This window comes from Montipora foliosa, chromosome 8 (genome assembly GCF_036669935.1).
Source record: "Montipora foliosa isolate CH-2021 chromosome 8, ASM3666993v2, whole genome shotgun sequence".
Lineage (NCBI taxonomy): Eukaryota > Metazoa > Cnidaria > Anthozoa > Scleractinia > Acroporidae > Montipora > Montipora foliosa.
Genome location: NC_090876.1, coordinates 52,529,563 through 52,547,062, shown reverse-complemented (window position 1 = coordinate 52,547,062; position 17,500 = coordinate 52,529,563). Strand labels below are relative to the sequence as shown.

Below are 17,500 nucleotides of genomic sequence, written 5' to 3'. Positions count from 1 at the left end.
AAATCACAGTAAAGATGAATTTAATGTGATCCGTTTGTGCGGATAAAAGTCAATTCGTGACCTAAGCGAAACATCCTGAGTTCAGAAATCAGTTTTTAACAATCCTGTGTCAATAGTCGTTCAAATTCAATCCACTATCATGCCAAAAGCTCATTGCATATTGTACAATCTTGCATTCAAACTTAAAGTAATTGCCAAAGCAGAGGCTGTCCAGAACAACTCTGAGATTGTGCGGAAATACAGCATCAGTGAGTCGATGCTTCATAATCTGTATCATGCGAAGATGAACCTGCATTGTCAGTCATTTCACACTTGTATTCCTCATCATCATCGTCATAAACAGCCAAGGGAGACAACAATGGTGGACTCCTCATCTGATGGATAGACTTGTTCAAACAAGGTATTAAGTTTCTTTGGTTTACTGTCAGTGTTTATAGTTTCTTCAGATTCTTGTTTCTTTTCATCGGATTTATCACAATCAACTGGTCCAGAGCCAGGGTAAATTCCCCCAGATATTTTTTTTCTTTTCATCTTTTACATGGCTACTGTGACCAGAAGGGCCAGGGTTAGCACCATCAGGGGATTATTCTTGGTTTCTTCCGTTCAGGCCGAAAAGAAAACACTGAAGGTATTGCATCACGTTTAAGACATCTTTTCACTTTTAGCTCGGGCATTAAGTGTGCTTTCAAGTCCGTTTAAAAGCAATCATCGGTAAAAGGTTCTCTGCACACATAACAATTTTGTAATGGAGGAAGGTTATCTCGTCTGATCCTCACTAACCAGGCTCTTTGTAATCCTTCATCGTTGGGAATGCAATGGTAACTTATATTACACGTCTTAAATGAATGGTTAATACAACCAGGCACGCAGCAGTGGACCATTATCACTATTCCACAGCAAGATTACTAAATAAATATCTTATGAGCTGAGCTACATACGCACAATTGTGTTTCACAATATGACATCAGTCTACGTTCCACTGACGGTTTCAGCTACCGCACTCCAAAATCAAAATGGCGGGTCATTCACCAAACTTTGGATCAATTTTTCAATAAAATTATTTCGCGTGGGTAAGATTCACGCCAACCAAGATACTCCAGGTAATATAATTATTGATATGAAATTCTCTTAAAATATGCTTAAGTTCCCCTTTAATACAGTACTTTTTTGAGAGAAAACAATAATGTTTTCATGGTAAAAGAACACGCCTCGTTGTTTATCTCTGCAGCCATGAACACATGTGCAAGTCACGAATCCGACAACAATCTCTACTATTGCGAAACGAAACAATTTATTTCTATTTCTGTGACTTTACATGGCCAAGGTTACATTAATCAGTGTGTAAATACTTTTGGCGGTCGATTGAATCAATAAACAGGCGAGAAAGCACATGCATTTATGGCTGCTTGCAAATGTTTTAAAATTATAACAAATTATTATTCAGGATAGTAAATAAATTTTTCAAAGTACAACATAAGCAGGGAAAACTTGAAAGGTGAATTTTATCCCTATCCGGCAGGGTTAGTAACTGGATGGGCGACCTAAGAAATATATCACTCAGTAACAGAAGCATAGGACCGAAAATTATATTTTAATGCTATCAAATGCGAACCAAGCAAGATACAGATTTTGTTAGCTTGCTTTATGCAAAACAATTATTGATGTAAAAGTAAATAAATATGGATACACAGTTTTTAAGAAGAGCAGAAGGAAGTTTCAGGACGGTCGATCGAGGATAAAATATTTTGCCATCGGTAACAAAATAGGCCACTTGCACTAAGACGTCATGCGACATCGTTTTTAAGAAGATGAAAGTTACATGATTTTGCCTTCGAAACACTATTAGTGGGTCATCTCTTAAACAAAATAATAGTGATTTGGTTTTTCAAACCCGCACCACTTGCTTAAAATGAGAAAGTCCGTAACTGGTCACGTGACCAAAACTTGATTTTTTTAAAATTATGAATTACCGCTTTCTGACACAAATTTTGCACTTGAACTTCAAGGAAAATGTTGAAAAGATGATGTGGTAATGTTTATGGCACACCTGAACTCAACTATTAAACATTTAAGAAATGACAAGAAATGTGCGAATTCAACACAAAGATCACAATCGCCCAACTCTCAGAGGTTGACCATTGTTTTTGGAAAATCAAAAATTTACTCTCCAAGACAAGGTTATTTATCACCAGGTAATTCCATCGTTTTGGTAATAGCGGCTACTTTATTATTCATCAGCGTCACAATCTTTTGCCGACTTTGAGGGTCATTTTGTTGAAACTCAAGCACGCTTCCAACAGACCTGTTTATTTTCGTGACTTATGCGCTACCACATAAATTCTCCCCGTATCACATTTCAACACATGTATGCAAATTTACTAAGCTCGAAAATTACACAACATGATAAATTTACAAAAGCTGGAAATTTCACAGAAATATTTTCCAGCGAAACATTTATCGAAACAAGCAACATATTTGCTATAAGAGGCAAGAAACCCTTCCTATTTCAGTTGCGTGCGTGCAAGCGAAACACACAATCACAAAGCATATGCAATTAAATAAATTTCTGACAGTTCACATCAAACCCTTTTCGAAAGAACCTTGACCGTACATAATAAAGCACAAAAGAGACAACAAGCTTTCATTCAAATAATTTTTCACTGTCACATTTCCAGTTTTTTTTAACCTTTGCAGAGTTGAGTACAAAATGAATGTTACTTGCCAGACAAACAGGCAAACTTTAAATAGATGCGACTTCAGTAAACACTGTGAGACACAACAGAGATCACAGATCTACTTGTGGTGTTCGATTCCTTCTCTGTCTTTGTTGCACCCGTAAGATACCAGAGAAATTTCCATTTGGTTTCAGTGTTGTACGTAACACCACCTTGGCGAAATATTAAAAGTACAGCTCATTTTGATTTCGGCTCGACGGGCGAAAGATTCACGCTGTCGAAGTCCATTACTCGTCGCTTTTAAGATTCCAGATCTTTATGTTTCACCGCCTGTCTTGACGTTCCATTCTTGAGTTCCATATGGGTATATTTTCTTTAAAGATGTACTAAAACACCATTCCCGTTACAATGACTTCCGACGCCATTACAGGTTAATTGTGCAGAGCAAGCTGCGCATTACCCCAGCCCCCTCAAACCTAACAAAATACGCACAGAAGACTCTATGCACAAAGACATCACTTAGCAGGGGAGTGACAGCAAGACTTTTACCGACACGGAAAAAAATACTAAAAAAAATAAAACGGAAATCTACCCATTTTCCGACTGGGTTTGGCAACCCAGTAAAAAGGCAACATGGAACCTCAACTTTATAAAGTAGTCAGTAATCAGAAAATCTGGATTCTCCGACTGCATCAGAAGTAAGAAACCTTGGAACAGAAATTCTTGAGTTCTGCTCTTTTCTCATTGGAAACGAAAAATGCCGATATTTACACGGGAAGGGAAATTTGCGATATTAATTTAGAGATGCTTGATCCCTTCATATTACCTCTTGCTTTTAGAGTTCACCTGCTGGGTATGGTAGATATGTCCAGGACTAAATGCATGCTGATTTTGATAAGCATCTGATAAAGTCTTTCCCTTGCAACTTTAATATAACTTGTGTCTAAAGCTACCGGCTATACATGGAAGCGTCTTCAGTATCCCCTTAACCCACTTGGGGGATACAAAATAATTAATGGTCTTGACAGTAGCAGACAAGTAAAGAACTTTAAGAAAACGACGAAACCTTTGAGTTCATAAAACATGTTTCCTCAGTTAGTCAGATACAAAGTGATGGAAGCTGTATTTATAATAAATAGAACATGCTAATGTGAAAAATAGTAACAACGTAATGAAGTATAGCGAGAAAATGTGGGAATCAAAAAGATCGTTTAAGGCTGACATGGTGTAATTGTTGATTCAAAGAGGATTGTTCTCTCTGAATATGAATAGCCTCTTTTATCTTAAGTTGAAAACAATCTGCTGAACACGAGGCGTGACAATGTTCACAATTCTGCAGATGTTTGAAAATGTGAGAGGCCCTATCACTGGTTAAATGCTCCTTCACACATGTGGAAAATTGCCGGACCCTATCCCTGGAGGGCTCCATTCAAGTGTGGTTTACAAGTTTACATGTTGGGGCTGTAATGCCTTCTACGTTGGCGAAACGGTCCGGCATTTTCAATAATTTTATTTTGTCTAACGCCAGACAGTTTTACTTGTTAGTGGGAAAGGGGAGGGGATGTTCAGCAGTCAGTGGGTTCAAGATAATAACAGGACACTTGTTACAGTCATGAAAATAATTGAGAGTGCAACTCTCTGGAGCAGAATATTGAAGGTTTCATCTGATTTGATCAATAAACTGCTGTTCTCCAATAATCACCTATGGTTGACTACCTTGATTGCTAAAGCAAACAGTTATCTTTTGTCGTACATTATTCGAGCTCTTTGGTGAGAGGGTGACTCATGACCCTATAATGGTATAGCACCCCACTGAGGATTAATTGAATGGGGACATGCCTAAAAATAATCAGTGTTTTCCTAACAATGTAGAGTCAAATCTGTACTATCACTTAGAAGCAGTAACCAAGTGGTCATCAAGGGAAGTATAACCTGTAACAACAAGCCTCTACTATAGCTTCATGCCATAAACTACAATTGTAGCTTTTACTTTACCACCCTGGCATGTATCTTCCCAAGCTTAAGGCAAAACAAAAAAAGCGTTGGGGCACTGTTGGGGCACGATTGGCCCTTACCCACTTAAAAGCTTCAGTAGCTACAGTGTATGGTTTCATGTTAAGCTCTTACTTTGTAAAAGTATGGTAAACATCGCTCGATGTGGTCTTTACGTCCTGTGATCCATCTCCAAATTTCCAGTTGAAAATGACATTTGTCCCAGTGACTAAGTGTGCAACAAACTGGATCTGCTTCCCTCCATGGGACTGATGATGGATAGAAAGCTGTTAAATGTACACAAAACAGTGAGTGACCTAAAAATGGCCTATGCCACTGTTGAAAGCAACATGTACAGTGTATACTACAGGTGTTGGTGAAAGTTAAGGGAAGTCAGGTTCAACTCTGGGCTCTTGTCGTATGTGGGCTGAGTTTCAGTCGATCTCAACCTGACTCCGAGGGTTTTTCTCCGTGTACTCCGGTTTTCCTCCCTCCTCAAAATCAACTCCCAGTCAATTACACTTGGCTGGGTTTGCGGTGCTCCGAGATCACACATGGATCGTATGGTGGCAGCCATGGGCGCCTTCACATGCATTCGGTCCAATCCCATGGAGCTGGTTGATGCTGAAAAGCCCTTGTAAGGAGTGGTCAACTAAGCACATTTCATCATAGCATAAAGCAACTTCAGCAATCACAAAAGAAATCTAAAAAAATACAGACTTGAACAGGACTCAAACCCACGACTGTGAATTGTGCTGAACTTGCTCTACCATTTTAAGCTACCAAGCCATCTAGGAGCTACAATCATGGACAAAAGTGTTGGGAAGGTAACTTCATTTTACAGATACCCCCCTCCCCATTTTCAATGTTGGATTTTCCAGGGAAAAAATGGTGACTTTTCTTACCTGAAGAACTCCAACATTGAATATGGGGGAGGGGGGCCACAAGAGCATGGTATTTCCCAAATACTTCAGCCAATAGTTAGAAAAATTTAATTGGGTCTGAAGTGAGCTGATGCCCGCAACCTTCCCAACAACTTTTGACCATGATTGTAGTCACTTGTAAGTCTGTCTTGAATTCCATAAATAGGTGAAAATATGCACGATAAAAAGATCATAATTACGAAATTTTCATATTTGAACTGCAGAGTACTAGTGAAAGTGATCATCACTGTGATGGTATTTGGCACAACAATACATTAAGGACATTGGCACTAATTGCTAGTGCACAACGTTATTGCGCAGGCAACGCAAATGTAATATGTCATGCATTACTTCCAGCATTAGTGAAGTTGAGGTTTTAAAACCTTTGCAACAACCGTGGACGATAAGTCTTGCACAGCGTTGAATTAAAGAAGATTGTGATCAGTCAAGATTGATTAGAAAATATTTATGGAAGTCAAGTAGACTACTACACGACTGATATTCGTATTGTTTTACCAGTCGTGCACTAGTCTACTTGACTTCCAATATTTTTCAAGCGTTAGTGAAAATAACATGGCGACAAAAATGCCAGGGAGAAAAATCCAAGCCAGCATAAGAATGGCACATTTATTTGCGAATCATCATAAAACAATAAAGAGAAGTGAGCGGGAGGGTGGAAAAGCTCTGGAAAAGGTTGCTGATCCAGTAGTGGCTGAGAGTTTGGAAAACGCGAGGACAAACCATTAAGCAAAGTTCAAAATGAATGCATGTTATTGAAGTTCTCTTCCTTAACTTTCATGAAAATAGAGCAGAATTCTATTTTCATGCTCATCCGCTTGCATAGTGCAGACCTGCGGGGAAACAGCCAGCGGTTAAATTTCACACAAACAACACTCCAGAACATAGCATGACAGCAATGAAGTGATATTATACAAAACACTAAGCAAATGAAGATGATGTCTGCTTGAAACTTCGTTGCTATGCTCTAGAAAGTATTAATTTTTTTAAATAAAAACCTTTCATCCCCTCAACGATCAATCCTGTCTTGGGTTCCAGTCCTTCCCCGACCGGTCACACATGAACGTGACAAACAAAATTTTCCAAGAGCTTTGTAACATCACATAGATTTTACTCATTTAGATCATCGGTGACCCCTATTTTTTTAAATTATGAATCACTTACTTTGCTTACAGTACCGCCTGAAAGTATTGACCCCTCGGGACGAGGCGATACCTCATCTTTGCCGTTGGTAGTGGTCGCACGCCACTGAGGTATGCAAAATTTTTTTCCTCAGTAAAAGCGAGGTGCAATTTGCTGTGGGAAATTTGCCACGAGAGAAAAGACGAGGCTTGCCGCAGGAAAGAACAATGATCTGTTACACTTGCGAAATAAGTGGGAGACTGTCAAATTTTAGATCTCATGATGGGAAGAATCAATTCTTAAAGCAAAAAATTGTAATCAAATGAGAAAGTGTGCGATTTCCGTAAGGACTCAAATTTTATTATCTTTACATAATGTACAACTGAAGACTTCTTTACTGTAAAGATACAAAGATACTGTTGTTAACTACAGTGTAAGCGACAGCTGCGTTATCTAACCAACAAAACACTCATTGTTATCCAGGCTGTAATACTGTATGTGTGCATGAGAAATTAAATTTGTTTGGTTTCGAAATAGGTTCGATTGTGTCAGTTTTCATCCAAGGCTGACCTTATTTTATTTGGAGACTTGAAATTCAAACTTGTGCGATCGTCTTCGTTTTATCATCGCCATTTTGGTGAAAAGCAAGTATTCCTTTCACGTATCATCGTTAAATTTGTCAAATTTCAATTTTAATTGATACATTCTTGCAAGGCATCGGAGCCTTGGTCGGTACTATTTTGAGACCAGACGTACCAATGAATAATTTAAGAATGGTTTCTTTTTTCATCAATTTCATCAGCAATATATTGTTATATGTAATCATAGCAATTGCAGCATGTTGACTGCGCATGGAAAACAAATTTAGGAATAGACTGTGATTAGTGGAGAAATGAAGCCTGAAAGCTCATCGTTTGCATACGAACTATAAAGATGCAAAACCAGCAAGCAAAAAAAAACTTAAGAATTTTTGAAAGTTCGCCTTAAGAATGACATAATTCTTAACTTGACATAGTCTGCTGTTCGAACCATCTCTGCTCCCGGGGTTTGATATCCTTGGTTGTTTCCTTGGAATGTTTTGCTTTTTGCAATTTGTTACTGTAAACAACTTGGAAAGTAATACTGCAGAAGTGAACCGCAAGAATAATATTTACGTAAGTCTTACTTTGAACAACAAACAGGGCTGTGTCGAAAAGTGGGACAGGGACGCGGGGATGTGGGGACGCAGGGATGTACACGTATAACAATGTACATGTTGCACATGCATAACATTAACAACTCCTCACCGATGATATGGGTTCCATTACATCAACTGTAATCTTATTGGATGTAGCCCGACTGATTCCATTTGATGCATTAACATAGAAATCAAACCTTTGGAAAAAAAAGAAAAGATGACAAGATTTGGAATCAGGGTGGCTTAGCGATTATCAATCATGCCTTTCACCTCTGCGACCCGGGTTCAACCCTCGGCCCTGAGGTTGTATGTGGGCCGAGTTTCAGTTGATCTCAATCTGACTACGAGAGTTTTTCTCCCATTACGACAGTTTTCCTCTCTCATCAAAATTGACTCTCAACTTCAATTACCTTCAGTTGAGGGCCAATACCCTTGATATGGATAATGCCTGGTAATTGTTCCCTTTCACTGAAGTGAATGAATAAAGTTGGAAGTAATACATATAGTTGGCCAGGGAAATTGTTAATTCACTAGCTCAGATGGAAGAACAAGAAACTTGAGTACTGAAGGTTGTGAGTTTCAACTTAAAGCAGACGTAACTAAGGTTCTTAACTGAAAATACAGTCCCACCTTTGTGGTAATGAACCACAAGTGCCATCTCAAAACATTTTAATGTTCCCTAACTTTGTGCATGACTATTAAAGAACCCACACACTGCTTGCAGAGGGTTACAGGGCTGTTGTTTTTGGTTTGGTGTTACCCAAAAGTATAGACCTCTTTTCTGAGTCATGAGGGAGCTAAATAAGCAACAACTGCAAACGAGAATGTCATCTCAAAATATAAATTTGTGTTTAACTTATTGTAATCACTTCGTGATTATTTCAACCTTTTTAATATGACAAGGGTGTGGTAGTTCCAGAAAAAAAATGACACTGGTCGGAACAGCTATTAATTTTGAGGGGAAAAGGAAAATATTTATCCTCACATGCTGACATTCGTCATAAAACTCAAAATTGGCTATTTCATGTTGTTGTTTTGCAGAGGAACGTAAAGAAATGGACGAAAGTGAAAAATGTACGTACAGGGTGTGCAAAGCTATTGTTTTTTCCCACTAAACATGCAAATTTCTGACGTTGTCGTTGCCGTCACCGTTGCTTAAGCTCCCTATTGCTGCATCACCAACTTGGTAACAGGACATTTGCATGATGACGCCATTTGACTATAAGTCCCACAATCCTTCAGGTTTTGCTGGTCTCATGCTATTAGAGCTATAATTGTAATTTTTTTTATTTGTTGTTTTTTATTTTTTGAAGGTTCTCTACTAAATACTCTGGTATGTATATATGTTATGGAAGATCATGCTAAAGGGCCTTGCGCACAATGTTGCTTATCACTATGATATTCCGCTATTTACTCAAGTTCGGTTATATTTTATTGTCCACAGATGCCCACTTAGTTTGTGATTAGTCCAAATATGTTTTGACAGAAGACAAAACTTTTGGTCTTTTCAAGTTAAAGGGATATTAATTTTACCAGAGTGAAGTAAGGCTTAAACGAATTTTTAAAAACGCTCAAAAATCTGCACTTACAGCGTAACATGATAGTAGGTGTATCGTGCCTTTGTTCCCTATGAACAGCGATCCAAATATTGTGCACTTCGTGCCTTATTTTTCGTTCCCCGCTCGTGCCTATCAAGCCACCCGCCCTTTAAATTGTTCCTTTCATACCCTGATTTTTCCCATGAAAACCGATGCGTTTCTAACATTTTTCTGTAACTTCCATTTGGTGCATAAGACACAGAAATAAAACTAATGAATTGAAAGTCATGACTCTGTTTCCTTTCGGTAACTGCAATGAAAGTTTATATCAACGTTTCCTGACACGAAGCCAGAAATGCAGTAAGTACTGGTAGTATTAAGACTGAACAGTGTCAAACAAGAGTTGCCACAAGATCAAGAAGTTTGCACAAGGTGAGTTATGTCTCTGTTTTCGCTTTAAAAAAAGACTTCTCACTTACTTTGTTCATTATTTGTTTAACTTTCTTTAATATGACAAAGATAAGCTGCAAATCAAATTAATTAGTCGCTCTTTTAGTTTAGCGCTTATCGGAAATTTAATCCCAGATCGCCGCAAACAAAGAACACCTTGTAATAATATTACTTTGTTAGAGCGATGTTTACGTATGAGCATATAAGCTCACTGTAAAATTTTCTGCAGCTGAGCTGCTGCTTTCGTGTTTTTCTGTCACAGTCAGCTCGAGCAATCTCCCTGTCCTCGTGAATTCGACGGTTATGAATACAACCCACGGGTTTTACGCAGTTTGTTTTCGAAACCCGCCATTGAGAATGTTGATGGTTTGCCATTTTGGCAGCTTTTGTTTACCACCCAATCAAATTATTTAACCGCTCTCTTGGGATTTCCATTGTTTTCTTATTGGGTCAGCACGCTTTATGAGCCTGCCTTTGCGTGGGAAAATGACACTGAATATTCTTCAATTATGCCGTATGTTTCGAGTGTGTTTGTCCAAGCTGTGCCATCACTTTTCATATATATCGTTGGCAATAATCCAGGAAAGGAAAAAGACATCAGATAGTAAACTAACAGCCCAACAGAACACTATGCATAGAACACAATTCTCAATTTTCATGAATGTCTTATCGAACGTTTCTTAGGCGCAATTGGGACAAACGTGGGCATGAAAGGCTCGGGCACGATGGGCACGACAGCTCCGAGAACAATAAGGCAGGATAGGCACAACAGGCCTGATTGGCATGGAAATAAAAGGCATGATTTAGACTACAAGGGCGATTTTTTTTGCGGTCAGTCAGAGTGACATTGTATATAAGACCTTTTATCTTTAATTCTGCATCAAAGAGATAACACCTGAATGGTAACGGTAAATATCATTTATGTGCATGGCTTTTTTGCCATTTCGTCTATTTGTCTTTTAATACAGAAATTAAGGCCAATAAGCCCAGAGCATTTTTCACAAAACAGACAGAAATTTCAAACCTGGCTTTCTTCCGACTTGGATCTCGATTGCCTGGGTACTTTTCAATAAACAACCCTTTTTTACAGATTGCACAGACCTTCTATAATATTCCTCAAATTTTTATGACCCTAACCTTTTTATAAGTGCCAAAATTGAGAGTTTTCTGATGTCACTCAAAATGTTACGTGAGTGGTAACCAACATCATGTGCAAAGGCCAAGGGTTGAATTATTGTTTGTCAGTCTACAAAGCCATTTTGAAAACTCTCCATAACACAACGTCAAACAATCAGATATTGATTTATGCATGTCCACATCTACATCTTCCAGCACTTGGCAAAGTCCCTTTTGAAGTGTTGCTGTTCCTGCTGGTGGTGGACTCATACACCAAAAGCCTTTTTGAGACATTAGTGCTAAGATGGCCACGTCTGCTGGAGAGAACACACTCACAGAGCTAGAACAGCCACAACACACAGGAACTTCATCGCCTACTCTTCTCGAATAGTGTGTGGGTTCTTTAACGTATTATTCCCACAGGGAACTTATGACGTGGAAGATATTTGTGAGATGGGGCCTACGGTTTATAGTCCTTATCTGAGAAGACTTGAAAGTCTAACCATTTGCAGATGTAATTACAAAGGCAGCACTTTCTCCTCAGTTATTTTAAGACCCTGAGTGTTGGTCTGGCCAGACGAACTCACGACCTTAATAAGTCCTTAGCCAGAAATGCAGAAAATCTGATACATGATACAGATACAATTGTAATTCTTATACATGGGTACATGTACAAAATGTAAATAAAGTATTGATGGCATATGGAGTAATGCCCCCAAGAAAAAGATGATAAGCTTGTTGCTTTACAATGGGAAAAAGGACAACTCAGAGATCAGAGTTCCAAGCAAGACTTGATCCTGCAACCTCCTTAACATGACAGTCAACCACTATCAAGAGTTGCATTTATTTAATTCTCAAACATTTCTTATCAAAAAGAAGAAGGACTTACACCTGTACTTGGAGTGTAGCCACAAAAAAAGCTATTGTATTGCTAAAATGAAGACCAAATCAGTGTTAACTTTTGAACACAGTTTACCTCCCTGGTTTGCCGTCAGGAATGAAATGGAAATCTGGACCATCACTCCATGGCAAGATCTTGTCACTTCTAAAATAATGGTAAAATACTTTTCCACAGCAGTCTTTTGATGGACTAAGCTGGACACTGAATAAAATGTCTTGTTTTGTGGTGAACACTTGACCGGATGTGTTAGTTATCAGTCTGAGAGTAACACCTATAAATAAAATTATCAAAGAATCTTTGTCAGTGATCATAACACACATGTACTTTACACAGGAAGAAACAAAACTTGAAGATTCTGTTTTTCAGTCCTGCAGGTAATGTCTTACAATCAATCAATTAATACAACACTCTGAAAGACTAACCTTTAATACTGTCTTGTACACACACTTCTTGGAAATCCTCTTTTCTTCCATACACAGTATCTACCATGACGGTTACATTATAATGTCCCAGGCTGGAAAATGCATGTGACACTGTTGGAACTAGTACAAAGAAAAATGTGTGTTTCATCATATCAGAAAACAATAAAATGTCAAATGTTGAGAAAATGCATTTTTCGGGAAAAACCTTGAGTGATTCTTGGCAGAAGTCGAACTCACATAGAACCTTACAATTAACAATTATTGGATGAGGTTGAGCATGTTAGCAATAATTATCAAGGCCAAAGTTTGTGTTATCTGCTGAAGCCAAAGGCTGCAGCGGATAACACAAACTGAGGCCTTGATAATTATCGCTAACATGCGAAAACCGAATTCAATAATTGTTTTGTTATGCATATTCCTGAGCTGAGCTCCGCCATGACAAAACTGATAAAACTGCAGGTTAGTGTGTTACGTGACGTCACTTCTGCATGCATAAAACTATTGTCTGTAGGTATGACATCAATTCTACAAACATAAAATCTATTGTTTGTAAGTATGACGTAAGAGAAACAGAGCAAGCAAGAATTAGCTGCGTGCTTATAGCCAATCACAATCGAGCTGGTGACACCAATGTATGATAATAAATAATAATCACTTTATTTAAAGGGGCTATGTCATGCAAAATGATGTAATCTCATAACACACAAAATGCAATAACCACTTTTTTTTTTTTTTTTTTTTAACAGCTTTATTGGGTACTCCTCCTGCAACGTACAATATAAATTTATAATACAACACAAGAGAAAAAAAAAGATAATAATAATGATAAAGAAAAGAAATAAAGAAAAGAAACGAAGCAAAACCCAAAAGGTGTAGGTGCAACGGGACTAACGTCCCATACGAGGCACTGCCCCCTTAACACTGTGGAAAAGAAATACAGGAAAAGTAGAGAGAAGAATGGTTGGAAAAAATGGACAAGATTGAAACAGATTGCATTTGGGTAATCTTAAAAAAAAGTCGGTCCCACATATTTCAAGTTTGTGGCAAATCGCCTTGATAAAGGTCATTAAATTTTTTGCTCAGGATCATCTTGTCTGTGATCTAATGATAATTTTATCTGTACAGTAAAGTAAAGTAAAGTAACCACATATCCATGTTTTAAACTTGTGGTTAAATAAAGATTTCCCCTGAACACCCTAAAATAACTTGACATAGCCTTTGAGTCTCACGGTTATTCAGCTGAGCATGATTCCTCTACTAACTGGGGAGACTACAAATTAATGAAAATCAGAACAAATCAGAACCACAGAGGAATCTGAAAAAGCAGGGACACCATTAATTTTGTGTTTGGCAGAGGCAGAGGGAGGTATTCAAAGACTTGAAGAGACCCCTGTCTAGTGCAAAGACTTTGGGGTATTTTGACAAGGATGCCCCAACGCAGGTAGTTGCTCATGCTGGCACAGCTGGGCTCGGGCCTTTTCTCACACAGATACACAAAGGTGGTCCGAGAATTACTAGTTACACAAGCAGTAGTGTGCCAGAAACAGAACAAAGGTACTTGCAGACAGAGAATGAGGTGTTTGCACTCATACGGGTTTGTGAGAAGTCTCATCCCTTCATTTATCAAACACTATTCGAACTTGTCACTGACCACAAGCCACTGGGGTAATTTAAAACCCAAAATCAAGACCATGCTCACACAATGGATCCCAAGAATGCAGCCATACAAGTTTAAAGTGAAGTAACCACCAGGACCAAAGAACATTGCTGACTCATGATCAAGGTTGGTGAGCAGTAAAGAGGGTGTAAGCAAACATTCACCATAGGCAAAGGAATATAATTTTGTAGCAGTATTGGCAACACCAAGTGCAATGATGACTTGTGAGGAAGAAGAGGCATCTGCTGAAGATGAAGAACTCTCAGAAATCAGACAGTGCACAAGCCTGCAAATAATTTTTTGCTATAAACCTGTCATATATCAGGCCAGGGACAAGGTTTGACCTGACATGCAGCCACCCTGTTCAGACAAAAAAAAATTAATGTCTCCACACTTATTTAATGGGTTGCCTGTGGCAGCCCACTTTATAAATTGCCCGGCGTCTCATTTTCATTGTCTCGTTTCTCTTTTCTTTTTTTCTTTTTTAAAGGTGGTTAGGGTGAGGGTTAAGGTTCAAATCTTTTGCATTGCCTGTAGCCAGACAGGAAGATCCTTGTTTTTTTGTTTTAACGTCAGACCTGAAACTATTTCTGCTCTAGCATGATCGGAATCCCGTGTAAGATCTTAATATGGAGTAAAATCACTTAACATTATTCAATATTCATGTGGGAAGACACCACTGTTGTTATTCAGATTATTCTTCAGTCATTTTCGGAGGAATTTCAAAAAAATTCTTTCAAGATTCAATTCAAATGTCTGAATTCCACGGGGAAATAACAGCTCCTCTACGCAAGATGAAGTATTCATAAACAATCAAAAATATCTGCAGGTATTGGTCACGTGTGACATGGTTTGGGGAAATGAGAACACTTTGTCAGAAACACAAAATTCAATGGAAAATTCACCAGATCTACCCTACATATGATACACTACTCATTGAACCCAACTCGCGTAATACAGTTGTGGTACTCTGACATTTCTTGGTGACCAATCAAAGCTGCCTCTAGTTTTTAGAACTATCTTCAGACCAATGTATTAAAAAACAGTATTTAAAATTTGTTTGAAATATTCACATGCACATATTTTCCGTATCTAAATGAGGGTTGAAGATGAACTAGAAATAAATCTTTTTCCCAGTTCCACAACGTCCTTCGTTTCGGATACAGCATTTTTGAATTTCCGAATTTTCACTTTGCGTGACACCATAATACAGAGCTGGTTGAAAAACATGTCTCTTTCTATGATTCTCAGACATTTGTGCGTTTCAAGTACATTACGAGATGTGTTCATACACATGTATTTTATCTCATGAGTGAAAGTACATGTAAGCACTTTTGTGGCAAAGTGAACTCCAGGTGTTTTCATTGATTACTGGCCACATCGTGTGAAACACTTCAGGAAATTGATAATTCAGAAATGATGCACCGCACAGACCTGAGAATTGGACAGGCAGTTTATATATTTGTCTTAACATCATTTCAACTTGTTGGCTTCTTTTATTGAACGGTTTCGAATTTGCTTTTTGTTGCGTGACTATGAAAATGATCAAAACATGCGCCCACTGCCCAATGCTGTTTTGACAATACTGTTGCTTGGGTTTGCCATTCTATTCTTATGTTTTTGCTTTCTTTTTTTATCATTCTAGTTGAACAAAATACATTTGTACAAATCCTGAAATGTTTCAGCTTTTGTTTGTGCATAGGCAATAACGTTAGCATTTCTAATTTAGTTATTGAAGTCGTGGTGAGGAATGTAGTTAGAGTCCCTAAAAATTCGCTGTAAAACTGGTCATAACATCTTATCAGTCAGATGAAAACACAAACAACGTGCATTTGTGGAACAGTACCCTTGTTGATTCCACAGTACATGTACATTGTAGTGTTATTCCATTTAAATCAATGCACTGGTAAATATACAGTTTTACTTTGCATCATAACAGAAGACCCGGTCAGCCTGTCTGGTCAGACTGATCGTTTGCCAGTCAAAACCTCACATTTACCAGACAAATGTCCAATGACCGGCGCTTATTTGCAGGCTTGGTGCATCAGTGGAGAGCCATGGGGTCAACAAGTCTACAAACAGTACCTTCCATGCAGTGGTGAGCTGTGCACGATTGGACAGTTGATATTCAGGGGGGCAAGGATTGTCATCCTGAACAAACTTTGAACAAAAATGTTATCCCTTGCTCATGAAGGCCATTTGGGTATCATTGGGACTAAACAGAAGCTAGGAGGCACAGTATGGCGCCCTGGGACGGAAAAAGACACTGAGAAATACTGCAAAACCTGTTACCGGTGCCAGTTGGTCATTCATCACAGTTCTCCAGAACCTATAAGAGTAACAGTGCCACAAGCCGGATCAAAGATTTGGCTGTCGATCTTCTAGGACTGCTACCACCTGGTGAGTCCATTCTGGTTGCATTTAACTACAATTATAGCCGTTACTATGAGGTTGATATTTTAAAGTGCTACTACGACCAATTCTTTTTTTTTCTTTGGATTTTGAAACTATGTTACCGGTAACTATAAACACTAAATGCCAATGACCCAAGTTTTAAGTTCTGATTTTAAAAAGACATCTGTTTATTTTAAGTGGAATTTTCTTATTTATTGGTCCGTCATTACCAAACTTAAAATCTTGAGAGAGCCGGGTCGAGGAGAAAATGACGTCAAAGACTCACTGGTTTAAGAATGCAATGCATGTGTACACGGCTGAATTAATATGCAGCACAGGAGTTCAGACTTTCAGACTTTAAACCCATGTTTTGCATATAATTACAATAATTGCGTTTACACACTGAAATTTTAAGTTAGTCAGTAATCCTCTGATGTCCAATCAGTCAGTTTTGAACGCGAGTAATGGCAGACCGTGAAATCCAAAACTTACACTCAAAATAAACAGCCTTTGAATAAAACTCAAAGCTCAAAATTTTGCCAGTTAGGTGTTAAACAAACACGCTTTCAAAATCTGAAGAAAAAAAAGGAAATTATTTTTTGATCATAGTAGCACTTTAAGATCCACAGTAACTTCCAAGATCATCTCAAGCCTAGAGGAAATGTTTGCAAGACACGGCCCCCCAGAGAGTCTGAAATCAGACAATGGACTACAGTTCATAGCGACAGAATTCACAGAAAACAAGATGCAGCAGGGCATCAGATACCACAGAGTTTAACAGCAAAGTGGCCCCAGGAAAATGGTGAAGTAGAGGCTCATGATGAGAAGAAGAACTTGAAGAGAGAACTGACCAAGTACCTCACAGCTCACTGAAGTCTGCCACACCCAACGACAGGGGAAAGCCTAGCTGAATTGCTCTTTGGCGGCAGAATATGTACCAAGCTTCTAGAGGTGAGTGATAAACATGTACAACAAGAGGTGCATGGCAGAGACTGCAAACAGAAGCTTAGAGTAAGAGCAAAAACTTTGAAGACAAAAGGAGAAGTGCAACATACTTAAAAGTACTTCCAGGTGACCAGTGCAGTGCAGCAGGAGAAAAGAGACAGAGACAAGCT

The 17,500-nt window shown here is 38.5% G+C and overlaps 1 protein-coding gene and 1 pseudogene across 1 annotated transcript in view; both read right to left on the bottom strand.

The window, feature by feature from the left end:
- LOC137967997 (uncharacterized) overlaps positions 1-305 on the bottom strand; it is a 2,400-nt pseudogene extending 2,095 nt beyond the window's left edge.
- LOC137967996 (polycystin-1-related protein-like) overlaps positions 1-17,500 on the bottom strand; it is a 92,167-nt gene that overhangs the window by 58,902 nt on the left and 15,765 nt on the right. Inside the window, exons 5-8 of the mRNA XM_068814609.1 lie at positions 12,335-12,454; positions 11,988-12,183; positions 8,017-8,104; positions 4,803-4,954 (exon numbers count right to left, since the gene is read on the bottom strand). Of these exons, the coding sequence (XP_068670710.1) occupies positions 4,803-4,954; positions 8,017-8,104; positions 11,988-12,183; positions 12,335-12,454 (556 nt within the window). The remainder of the gene's footprint in view (positions 1-4,802; positions 4,955-8,016; positions 8,105-11,987; positions 12,184-12,334; positions 12,455-17,500) is intronic.